The sequence below is a fragment of the Ruditapes philippinarum genome, unplaced genomic scaffold (genome assembly GCF_026571515.1).
Source record: "Ruditapes philippinarum isolate M1 unplaced genomic scaffold, ASM2657151v2 ctg7204_1_1_1_1, whole genome shotgun sequence".
Taxonomy (NCBI): Eukaryota; Metazoa; Mollusca; class Bivalvia; order Venerida; family Veneridae; genus Ruditapes; species Ruditapes philippinarum.
Genome location: NW_026853381.1, coordinates 33,566 through 47,303, shown reverse-complemented (window position 1 = coordinate 47,303; position 13,738 = coordinate 33,566). Strand labels below are relative to the sequence as shown.

General features: G+C 33.6%; 1 protein-coding gene across 1 annotated transcript; it reads left to right on the top strand.

Annotated features, from left to right (window-relative positions):
• Positions 1-962: 962 nt before the first annotated feature.
• On the top strand, positions 963-13,421 carry LOC132736708 (uncharacterized; the record flags this gene model as incomplete). Its single annotated transcript, XM_060723901.1, is given in 3 exon segments — positions 963-1,293; positions 11,559-11,746; positions 12,054-13,421. Coding segments are annotated over 3 exon segments (1,494 nt in total). The 3' UTR covers positions 13,304-13,421.
• Positions 13,422-13,738: the final 317 nt, after the last annotated feature.

The window sequence follows — 13,738 nt, the reverse complement described above, 5'->3', positions numbered from 1 at the left end:
AAGTTAAGATAAATGTAAAAATAGAATTTTTGTCGAATCTCATGTTTTTAAAATAATAAATAGCTAAACAGGAACTTAAGACTTGTCAACTTTGTGTACTCGTTCTTATTCTTCTCATAATTGAACAGAATGTAAGAACGGTAACTCTTCAATATTGTCATCAGAATTTAACTGCTACTTTTTTAATATAAGAAAGGTAACTCTGTAACTATGAGTTATTGTTACAATTGTTCTGACAACGTTCAGAATGTAAGAACGGTAACTCTGTATCGTTATTTTTATGCTACTTTTATTGAATAAAAGAAAGGTAACTCTGTAACTATGAGTAATCAATAGAACTGTTATGACAACTTTCTAGGATGTAAGACCGTGTCACACTTATCACTTAATCCTATTGTAAGACTGCAACAGTGGTAACTCTGCTTAAAGACATTTCTTGTTTACTTTTATTTTGGCATTAATTTGATATTTTGTTAAAAAAAGATATACATAAATGTCAATAAAAGTTAACTGTAAAATCACATAATAGGTTTCACGTAAAAATCAATTATCCATTCAAAGTTCAGAATTATATAATATATTATTATCATAGACGTGAACTTATTTATTGGAAATTATATAACAATTAATCATTTCATTTGTATTTTGTTCATTGCCTGTTAACTAAATAGGTATTTAACAGTTCGTTGAAATTCAGTAGTACAATGCACAGTCAAAGACCGGGGCTGTCCGCAATAGTAGGTTAAAAACCCATTTAATAAATCTATTTGTTTCACATGTTTGAAAACAACTATATGTTTTTCAATGTCCTTTTTATGACAGACTGCAATAAACAACTCTACAATTTTAACAAGTATTGAAATACTTTAAGAGTGCAATCTAACAGTTAAAAAAAAATATTGCTTTATACCTTAACGCTATTTGCAATTTATCTCTGGTATACACTTAAAACGCCAAAAAAATCACTTAAATCGTTTAAATTGACATTGTAAAGGAGGAATTCGTTGAATCTGTTTAATAATGCATGAAAGTTAAACATCCAATTTTTTATAAGTGCCAAACCGAGTTTTATTGACAACCCTGCGGAGATGTTTCGTTACTTAACTATTAGAAACTATTAAATATTGCTGAAGATTTGAATACATTCGCGGTGATGGATGACTGTTAATATAAAAGTTATTGATCTGAATTATTGAACGCTTGCAATATATGATATATAAATATACAGGAAAGTATCATGGAGCGTTCACATACCATTCATGGGGATATACACTTGGATTTGCACGACACCAGGTAATTACAAAATTTTCATGTTAAAGGGTAATTAAGGTTTGAAATTATTTTATTATCCAATAGAATTACAGTATTTCAAATGAATCATAATACATTTACTTGGGTAAATTGACTAAATTTAATTAGACTAGTAAATCGACAGTTTTATAAAGAAATGCGCCGTTCTATACGAATCAAATTTTGTAAATGTTTACTAATAAACACTAACTTATACTTAAGGTGTATATCTAACTTCAGTGATATTTACCATTACATATTTTGCTATATTCACTGCATGTTATTTATATCCACAAAATCGAACCGGTACTTAATATAAAAATATCCGTATAATATGCAAAGTATGGTTCAATATATGAGCCGCGTCATGACAAAACCAACATAATGCGTTTGCTACCAGCATGGATCCAGACCAGCCTGCGCATCCGCGCAGGATCCATGCTGTTCGCTTACCAACTCTATAACTTGTAGAGAAACTGATAGCGAACAGCTTGGATTCTGATCAGACTGCGCAGGCTGGATCCATGCTGGTCGCAAACCCATTATGTTGTTTTTGTCATGACGCAGCTCATATCAATGACGTTGCTGGCGTGATGTTATGTGTTAAATATTCTTTATATATAAGAGTTTTTATTGATCTAATACGTGTATTTTACGCCTCTTATGGGTTTCAAACCTTAGCCTGCCGGCAGCAGGCTCTTTCTATTTATGCGACTAATAGAGACCAGTAAGCACATCTGGTGATGTCTGAACATGAGCTACTCTGTCCTTTTATCCAGTTTCTTTATGTTTTGAAAAAAATGGTGGTTTTGTCCAAAATAAAATGATGGACACGTTAATTTAAAATATCAAGCTGGTAACGGATAGAGAACGCGTCACACAAGTGATTGTATATTAACCTTACTATACCGTGTTTACATGCATTTCGGACCTTGGTAGTACTGTTATAAGAGAAAATATTTTCAATAACTTTAATTACTCAATAAAATTTTAAGACAAGCCATTTTGAGACGGGTAAATAATAAATTATATTAATTATATTTACCCTGGTACTTTGAGAATGCAAATACACATATGAATGCAAAGCTAAGTGGCATTAGCCTTTTTAACAAAATATTTGCATGGATTTATACTATAATACACGTAGTACTCGTGCATTCGATGAATAATCAATAATTGATCGAAAACACCTTTCTGACTGTTATCGATGATAGATGATGTAAATGCGCTGATTACGATAAAATCTAGGTTGATACTCGCCTCGCGTTCATTAATTTACTAGTATCTATTTGCATACGTGTAAAAAAGGTAAATTTTTATCAGCCGTGGTTTTTGTAAATGATAAAAACTTTAAAGACAATTTTTGAAAGGTTTAAGTTGGGATTTAAACTCATTTATATTCATTGATTTTAAGGTTTAAGTTCGGGTTAACGAAAGGCGGGCTTAGGAATGTAAGTTTGCGATCAATATTGAATTGGTAAATGGTAACAAAAAATAAAAGAGCCACGCCATGACAAAACCAGCATAGTGCGTTTGCGACCAGCATGGATCCAAACCAGCCTGCGCATCCGCGCAGTCTAATCAGGATCCATGATGTTCGCTACCAGTTTCTCTACGTGTAATAGAGTTGGTAATACCCCGGTCACATATTCACGGAATACGCCCACGGAAGAGCCACGGATTAATTCCGGCATCGTCCGTAGCTACCCGTACTGGTCAGTAGCTCTCCGTATTGTAACCGTAATCAATCGTAGTAGTCCTTATATATCCGTAGTTATCCTTGACAATTTTTGAACATGCACAAAAATTTGCTACGGAAAAATCAACCGTAACGTATCCCTACTAGTCCGTATTAATCCGTACTGATACGTACTGGTCCGTACAAAAACCGTACTAGTCCGTACTGATTCGTAGTCCACCAACTTGTCAAGGATTTCCACGGTTTTGTACGGAGAACTACGTATTTGTACGGTTACCCTACGTATAAGCTACGGTTTTAATACGGATTAATACGGCATTTTCACAGAAAGCCACGATCGTAATACGTTGTACTACGGAGAGGCAAGGATTAGCACGGTCTTATACGGTTTATTGCGTTGCAACACGAAACGGTACGGAATGGTACGGTCCACCACTGTTTAGTACGGATGAATTAAGTATCATGTACTTTTTCAAGGGTATATGGTGGCATATTTCTGCCATCAGATAACCTGATAACTAACTAGTTAAATAAGAGGTTAACTAGTTACGTAACTAGTTAACCTGAAAACTAACTAGTTAATTAAGAGGTTAACTAGTTACGTAACTAGTTAACCTGATATCTAACTAGTTAATGAAGATGTTTACTAGATACGTAACTAGTTAACATGATAAATAACTAGTTAATTAAGAAATTAACTAGTTACGTAACTAGTTAACCTGATAACTAACTAGTTAATTAAGAGGTTAACTAGTTACGTAACTAGTTAACCTGATAAATTACTAGTTAATTAAGAGATTAACTAGTTACGTAACTAGTTAACCTGATAACTAACTAGTTAATTAAGAGATTAACTAGTTACGTAACTAGTTAACCTCTTAATTAACTAGTTAGTTATATGGTTATCTGGTGGCAGAAATATGAAACCATAAGGGTATAAATACTACCCTCTTGTTAAAAACAGACATATTTGCGAAAACATTTAATAAATGATAATTGCCATTTACTGGCTGCAACTTTATATTGAAATGGCTCAGAATGCGGAGGCAGTGGTCGAGCTGCTTGATGACATACATAGAAGTAAATTTATATTAATATCGTAATACAATTCATAAGTAATAGAATTACATTAATGTTACATATTTTACAAACATTGGATCGTGAAATTGGAGTAAATATGTACATAAAACGAAGTGTCTCATAAGCCTCGGAGGCTGGCCCTTGAGTGATAATAAGATTAATTAACAAGCTTTTTACATATTTTTAAAACATAAACATCACGGTAATTAATGTAATTGTAAGATGAACAGCAAATCTTAAAATTAAAAGAGAATCAGTATTGATCAACATTTTTCATTAATGATTACTAGTCCATATCTAATCAGGTAAGAGAAGACAGACGAGATGGTGGACTAGAGATGGGCTTTTACGAAGACCGCTTCAAGTTTAGTATGAGGCTCTCATGGTCGAACTTGTTGAGGATCCAGCGTCCTTCAAGAAATTCACTTTAATCGGACCTGATGTGTCTCAGGGGTCGGACGCGATTAGGCCGAGTCCTCTCCGCCAAAATCATTGAACTCTGCAATTTGTTTTCTAGGTGTTCTTTTCTTTTGAGGCATTTTAGAAATGAGCAAGCAAGAGGTTGTGGACGGATGTATTAGGTCCGTATAGATCCGTGGCAATTCGTTCTTCTCCGTATCAATACGTTCTTCTCCGTATCAGACCGTACTTATTCGTACTAACCCGTGCTTATACCGTAGCAGACCGTAGTGTATCCGTAGTGCGTCCGTCCTGATTCGTGTCGCTCCGTATCAAACCGTGTCGGTCCGTAACAATCCGTGTCTCTCCGGGGGCTTTTGGTGGTAAATCCGTCGGACTCCGTACTCATACCGTTGTGTGTCCGTACTGGAACCGAGGCGGACTACGAAATTTCACATTTCCGTAGTAATCCGCGAACGATTAGACCGTAGCTCTTCCGTGGTATTATCCGTGAATATGTGACCGGGGCATAAGCGAACAGCATGGACCCTGATCAGACTGCGCGGATGCGCAGGCTGGTCTGGATCCATGCTGGTCGCAAACCCAATATGTTGGTTTTGTCGTGACGCGGCTCAAAAGTTTATGCTGCCTAATGAAATACTTTGGGCTTTGTCAATGAAACATACCAGTAATCGATATAACCCAATGTTTATCTTTAACAGTTAAAATATTATCCGAGGGACTACCGGAAATGATAATTAAAAAAAAAGTCATTCCTTTGCATATTTTGCAGCTTTTTACATTGTTTATGTGTAAAACATGTAAACATTACATTATTTACATGTAAACAGTCACAAATTACATAATGATAACATGATGATGTCACAATGACGTTACATACATCTGTAATCAATGATAATGTCTGGTTTGCCTGTATATTAGCACGTTTGCACGTGCTGGACGGGTATCTGATTTTTATGGCAAAACAGCGTGATATAACGGTTAAAATTCTTTGATATAATTCAGTATAGCATCGGAATGCATACGACATATCTTTGTTTCATCCCCGGTGAGATATTATTTGTATCTAGTCACATTGAAAAGATATATTATCACATGACTATAACATCGTTTCCTCTTACAAACAAAGCGTTAAAGAAGGATGCCTCCAGATTCATGCAAATTTTCATGAAAATTTTGAAAATGTATATAAAAATAAAATATCTTGAAATGAACAAAGAAGGTAATTTAGCTAACGGTGTTTACAATCCACGTATATTACCAACAGATGTCAAAATATGCAAAAATTACCCTTACTGCGTTAGTCACGCAGTAGAAATATCTTATCTATTTTTGATTAAGAAAAAAAACCCGCTTAATTTCATTAAAATTCAAGATCCGTTTATCATTACTTCTAACCCAAACCTATTCAGGAAAACAGACTTCGGTTTTTAAACACTTATAATGTCATTTTTCTAAACTATTGTTTGCTTTGTTTGCGCTGCGTAAATTGAAAGTTATTGTGAGTGTATCTAAGTACGTAAGGCGTGCTAAGAGCTTATTTATTCCACCGTGTCAACAAAATATATATTAAATGTTTGTTTAAAAGATAATATTGGCATGTTTACATGCAAGAATTCATACAATGAAATGCACTCGAGTAGACTTTCGTAACATAATCATTTTAAAATATTATACTAGTGGTACGTGGTAGATTACGAGGCAGTGGCGTAGCATACTGAAACTTTCCAATTTATATAATTTAATAAATGTTAAAAAACATCACCTCTGTGAAGAAATGAATATATTGTTAGTTTTGTAACAAAACCTGAATGTTTTATAAAGTTTTAAAACTCTATCGTTAATGAATTGCGACATTACATATTTTCTATGGCAGTCAAACTACTACTACTTCGTTAACATTTTGCTACCTTTATGACAAATTATTTCACATTTTATCTCCACTTTTTTCAGGTTACAAGTATCTCATATGCACTAAAACCGTTATTTAAACATTAAGTCATGCTATCCCTTCCTAAAGAAGTAAAAATTTATTTGTTTCTGTCTCATAATGTGCCTTTAATACAAAAAGAGCGGTTTTCCGTTTCGCGAAGCCAATACAGAATATTAGATAGGTGTGATTAATAAATAATCTTCAAACTATGCTGTTTTTGCACAATTATCTACATAATGTAAGTCTCTTAAAACCAAACAGCTTTTCTAATGCGCCGCACGCAACACATTGCTTTGCCTTATCAATTAGATTGCATAGAAAAAATGTGACAATATTTGTTAACATAAATGAAAAAAGGAATCATGCAGGATGGAATGTTAGACAGATAAAAGTTGATTCTTGTTCCTACCAAAGTATGGTAGGCGTTTTTTAATTTACCACTGTATGGTTAATCATTTCAACACTGTAATAGATGGAAAATTAAACAGGTATTTTAATTTAATATTTATATTTGAAGATAGACGATACAAATTTAATTGATTGCTCAGGTAAATACAAATATATATTGTTGATTTTTTTTCAATTATCATGCATTTACTCTGATTTATAGAGCTTCACTGTGTTTTAATGTTATTCTAAATACCCATAAATTCCATTTCCTTTAAAACAAACCTGATTTGGATGCTATGTGTATTCATCAAGTGTATTTAAGACGTAGTGGGTGCAAGTTGTTGTTAAAAATGTTCTTATGCATTATGAAAATCGTAATGTTTTGCATATCAAAAAAATCAAATATCGTTTTTTTAGTACATAGAATTTACTTGTTAATTATACAGGTAAAAGTTCATTGACGATGAGTTAGTTATGATATTTCAATAGTAAATTAATATATTTTAAGAGCAAGTTAAAGGGACGTGACCCGACTGGCAATATATTTTTTATGTTTATGTACCAATGACTAAATAACTAACTTGTGTGAAAATAATTAGGTCATTTGCCCGCTCCACTTGTTTTTCAAGAATCACGAAGAATGGGAATAACACTCACACTAAAAACATCTGAACATATAGTTTTATAATCTTTTATTTTAAGTGTCACAGTTGATCTATGTAAGAATTTCATATTTTCCTAATCTTATGTTTTAAGGCCTCGGTGTAGTTCCTTTAACATTATATGAAAATAAACACGTTTACTATGTTTTCGTATAGGCGATATATATATACTTCCGTTTTCCCGCGACGTTAATTTTAAAACAAACAGTAAATACGATATGTTAACATACCGACACATTAAACGACCCCCGACCGAGCCTTTGCCACTAATATAAACGTTACATTGGTATTTCAAACGAGAAAAAAGAATCAATTAAACAAATATTTTCATTCCCTAAACTGTAAATATTAGCGCGTTCCATAATATCAAAGTACAGTAGTGCAGATGGGTTGGCTATATGCTATCACCTCGTTTCGTATTGTTCGGACCTCTTTTAGTCCGAAATTATGGACAGTATATGATAACATTCTACACTGCTTAAAAGTGACATTATGCTATTTTGTTTGCTGTCAAGTTTAGTTAAAATAGTATTGTATTATGCAACAGAGGGACTATGATATTATAATATATAATGGTGATTGACCAATAACGGTTACTGAAAGATATATGAACTAGATTATTTGTGAAAAAATGACCCAAAATTGAAAAACATCGCAACGCCTTTAACGCAAATCGGACAAATAGTAGCACAAAAATAGATTTCATTTTACTTCTGAGAACATTTCTGAATTATATTCTACATAATCTTTCTGTTTTAAGAGCCCCAACTGTTCTTTGTGAAAAAAAATCAGATTTTATTGTTTGAGTCTCTTGGACCTCAATGGAATGCCTTTAAATATATTAATCACTTGTTCATATTGTATACAAAAACATTGAATTATAAAGTAATACATTCAATGATTTCCTCATTTAGAAATTACGGAGAGTTTTCTCTTCAACACGCATCGATGGATAATGCAGACAGGCGATTATAATTAAAAAAAAGAAAGAAAGAAAGAAAACAGCCTTCTAAAATAGCACGATGTCTTCATTATATTTGACGTATGAATATAACCAAGAATCATTCACTTCATTAGATAAACGTAAAAATTGCTTAATTTATATAACGATATACTGCCGGCATCACGGCATCAACAAGAAGTACCTTTCAGAAAATGAATACATGCGTGATGCCCAACCAACGATGTTTAATTATAATGAGCCGCGTCACGACAAAACCAACATAATGGGTTTGCGACCAGCATTGATCCAGACCAGACCAGCAAACCCATTATGTTGGTTTTGTCGTGACGCGGCTCATATAGAGAAATATGTAAAAGATATACAAATGTATCTGCATAATGCAAATGTGCTTTTATTGGGCGTTAAGATGGTTCATGAAATTTCGTGCATAAAGTGTATCTATTGATTTCATTTTTTTCTTCCTCAACTTTTTGAAAATAATTGGCATTCATTTATGATAACATTTTGAAAATCTACCGAAACCTAAGAGTACAAATTAGTCCTCATATAACGGTTTTAAAGTAAAAATGTGTTTCCAGACAGCTAAAATGAATAAATAAACTTAGTTATTTTGCGTTGTTAAAGTATTGCTTACCGAATCTACTTGATTGTGTTTTTGTTGCTTTTTTTCGGTTAATCGAAAACACGTAAGAAAAGAACAAATAAACAAACACATAGGCAAAAGTAAACATGCCAAACTTTTTGTGTTTTGTCACAAACCCCATACCCTCTTCATTATATGGTCATTTAAACAGACATCATTTTTCATACATGAATTTGAAAATCACGAATTTGATAACACGAACTTGATAACATGAATTTGATATCGTGAATATGGTAATACAGATTTGATATCGTGAATTTGATAACACGAATTTGATATTAGGAATATGATAATTATTATGGATATGAAAGCACTAATTTTGATTTCTTGAATTCGGAAACACAAATTTGATATCATGAATCTGATAACATGAATTTAACACCATGAATTTGAAATCATCAATTTTGTAACATGAATTTGATAACACTAATCTGATAATACGAATTTGGTATCATGAATTTAATAGCATGAATTTGATAACATTAAATGGAAAGCATGAATTGTATATCATAAATTGGATAACACCTATTTGATAACTTAAACGTGTTAACAAGAATTAGATTACACGGATTTGATAACACGAATTTGTTAACACGAATTTGATAACATGAATGTGATAACACGAATTTGATATCACGAATTTGATAACATGAAATTGATAACATAAATTGTAAAATATGAATTGGATAACACGAATTTGATAACATGAATTTGATAACACGATTATGATAATATGAATTTGATAACACGAATTTGATAACACGAATCTGATAACACGAATTTGAAACATGAATTTAATTATACGAATTTGATTAAAAATTTGCATAATGTTACATGCCAATGTATTATAATAACTGTATTGCTCTAAATTGCACTGCACTGAATTGTTTTGCATTGTATTGTGTTGTATTTGTATTGTATTTGTATTTTATTTGTGATGTATTTGTATTGTGTTGAACTTGTATTTGTATTGTATTGTATTGTATTGATAAATGAAGCTTTATATTTATCTGTAATAAAAGTCTATGATTTATATAGTAGTGTGCATTGCTATTCCACACGAGCGTTCCTATGAGAAATAAATGAGCCGCGTCACGACAAAACCAACATAATGCGTGTGCGACCAGCATGGATCCAGACCAGCCTGCGCATCCGCGCAGTCTGATCAGGATCCATGCTGTTCGCTTACCAACTCTATTACAAGTAGAGAAACTGATAGCGAACAGCATGGATCCTGATCAGACTTCGCGGATGCGCAGGCAGGTCTGGATCCATGCTGGTCGCAAACGCACTTTGTTGGTTTTGTCATGACGCGGCTCAAATGTTCATGGTTTCAGCTAATCATACAATAGTTTGTACCCGTTCACATTTCCCTCGTTAATTGATTTCTGATTGGTTAACGGGGGAAATTTTGTTGAGTGTATCAGTTACAACAACATCGATACTTTATTTGTCTGCAAATGGAAATTGTATAAACATGGCCATTATGGACTTCCGTAGATAAACCGTTTTTATTGTTTCTAAATCTATAAAGTCTGTCTAGCGGTAACAGATATACGGAATTGTTGATCTGGAAACGTTTTGTATTTCAATATGGAAATAATACATAGCGATTGATTACAAATTAAACTTTCTATTCCAGGAAACGTTGCTTAATCCCCTTGGAGATTAAATTTGTAAGATATGGTTGCATACTTATTTGTTGTAAAGGTCATGTGGTAATTAATAATATCTTCAGTCTGTAAATTATGAAACTGATATCAATAAACTGATAAAGATAATTGTTGTTAAAAAAAAAGAAGAAAAAACTTGATAAGTAATGTAACTATATAGATACAACCAGTTTCTTTCTATCACTCTTGACTTTTGGCACAGGGCTTTTTTAAAGAAGAAATAATCAATAACTGTAAGAGGCCTGTTTTACAAACATTTTTTGACAGAAAAGATCATGAATATGAAAAAGGAAATATTTCTATCAGATACGTTGTATCTTGACTTTTTCTCCCGCTCAAGAAGTAACGGAATATCAATAGAATAATAATAGAACTTCGTTTTAGCGCTCATAAATAGTCAATCATGTCAATAGAAGATGAGATTTTTTTTGCGCAACAAGCACCTGTTTCTATTATAAAGTATACACTATATTCTCAAGTCACAATAAGCTTGCTTCAGTAACCTCCCTTGCTACTTTAGTATCACTCCCAGTTTTAAACGTGTATTCCTGTCGTAATTCGATGTTCATGTATAATATACATGCATATCCGTAAATGACCTATATTCTTAAATTAGTTTTTTAAAGTTGATTTTATATAAAATGAAGAATGTTTTTACTTTTCCCGCTTTTTATTTAAATCATTTTCCGTTACTTTCAGATCGAAGTCGGCTTCCGCTGCAATCGTCATAGAGCAAGAAATATTTTCAGTAACATTAAGTCATTTCCGTTTTAAGTTACATGTATGGAAATTATGTATTTTCAGGTTAATGGAAAGGGCGGGAGTTGGCGCGCGCAGTGCACGTGGATTACCTTGGAGTGATAGCGATAAAGAGTCGTTCCAGCACCACGCGGAGTACCTGAAGCGCTTGTCCAAGCTTCGCGAGGAGTTGATTCAACAGGAGCAAAATAATCTGGCAAACGCTCTTGACCGTCTTAGAATGCGATCGTATGGTAAATATAGATTTGCTTGTTGTTTGAACCTTCTGTCAACCTGATAACTGTACAAATATAGCAAGTTGTCTGAAACTTAAGAAATATTCGATATTTTATATTTTAAATTCAATTTTAAGTCCGTAGATATTAAATATACCAAAAGAAAATCAATGCAGAATCATGTTTTGTATCGGACAATTTAACAGATTGTATATAAAATAAAAAAAAATGTTTTACTTTTTCGTTATTTATGTATTCAAAACAATGTTACCGATATGAGTGTTTTCTTGGATTCATTTTTAATGAGTTTATGTTACAATGGCAGGTCGGGAGTATGTATACAGTCAGCCTCAGAGGGAGAAAAGAGCGCGTCAACGTCATTCCGCACAGAATGACGTGCCACTCAAAAGAAACTCTCTCATTACGACGTTTGAAAAGTTTCAACGAATGCGACCGAAGAAGAATCCTCCAATGATAATGCCCCTTGAGGGGAAGTCATTGATAGAAGCACCAGTCACAGACCGGCGTGACAAACGAGACCGTCACGAGAAATATCACAACGGTCACCATAGTGAACGTTATGAACGCAATGAAAAACTTACGGAACGATCTGTTGACGAGAACGTTAGAGCCAATTTGCAGAGACTGACGTCACATCCGATTCCCAGCATTCCGCGACAGGGTAGAAATAATCATCGCGATATAGTGCTTGAAAGTAGTTCCTACCGGCGGAATGTGAACGGTGATACGAATAATTCAAACACCGCGGAAGAACGTATTGCGCAGATGCAAAAGCAGAAGCAAAAACTAATGAAGCTTCGGCACGAGGCACGTGAAGCCGAGAGGGTGAAACTGATGCCCCAAAGTTTTAGAATTGACACACTAACAGACGAGGATCGTATGAATTTAGAGAAACTGAAGGACTATTATTGTATTTATTATGTTCCTGCGCCGAGTACTTCGCCAGTGGGAGAGAACGATTTGCACGTGCACCTTCCAAAAATAGGAACAAGTGGTTCACTTAATCAATCATTCATTGAAAGTGATAGTGGCGGATCCACCCTGCGTAGTTCAAGGTCAAATGGATTAAATGGAAAACAAATAGGATTTAGAATTGCTTCGGACTTTCCTATTCCGCCGTGCACGTGCAATAGCTCGTGCAAAATGTACATAGCCGGAAATAAACTGGACCCATCAGTCGACGAATTCGGGTTTTCAATTGAAAAGACTTACGCAGTTAATAATCCAAACGGTAAAACGTCTAAAACAAACAGTGGTATAAGTCGCGAAAGCTCCAAAAGTACCGAAAAGGGTTGGCCTTTAGGAAAAAGTTCGGAAAAAACTGAAAAGTACAAAACGCCTCCGAATTCGCAGGAAAAGAAACGTATCCGTGTGGATATGCCGGCCATTGTTTATAACAATTCAAACAGTCCGGAACCACCCCCGGACAACCAGTCAGGACTGGTTAAAGCGTTTAAACAAAAAGAACTAAGACAAAAAGAGTTGTCGAACTTGATGGAAGACGTGCGCGAACTAAATAAAATAACAGAATCAATGTCTGGGAAACCGACATAAAACTGGATATTTACTTAAGTTATCTATATATAAATATGTTATTTATTATTATTTATAATTACAAACAATTGCACTATTATTTATAAAATTTATAAATATAAACGTACAAAGACGTTAATGTGCCTACATTTTGGTTTATCATATTATGTAAGATATCTTGCTAGGGACATCCCCAGATTTGCACCATTGTGTAGGATAAGAGCAACAAGATTTATTACATGCTTTTCAGTGTTTTATAGAAATAGATCAGTGAAATATAAAACTAATATTTCAATGTTTGAAACAGTGAAATTAACAATTTGATAATTTTCACTGTTTTAAATTTAAGCCCATTACGTTGTTTCAGTGAAAAACCAGCGTGACTGGAAACAAAAATGACGTGACGTCGTTAATGACGCCACGTTGTACTTTACTTGGCGCGATTTTCATATAGTA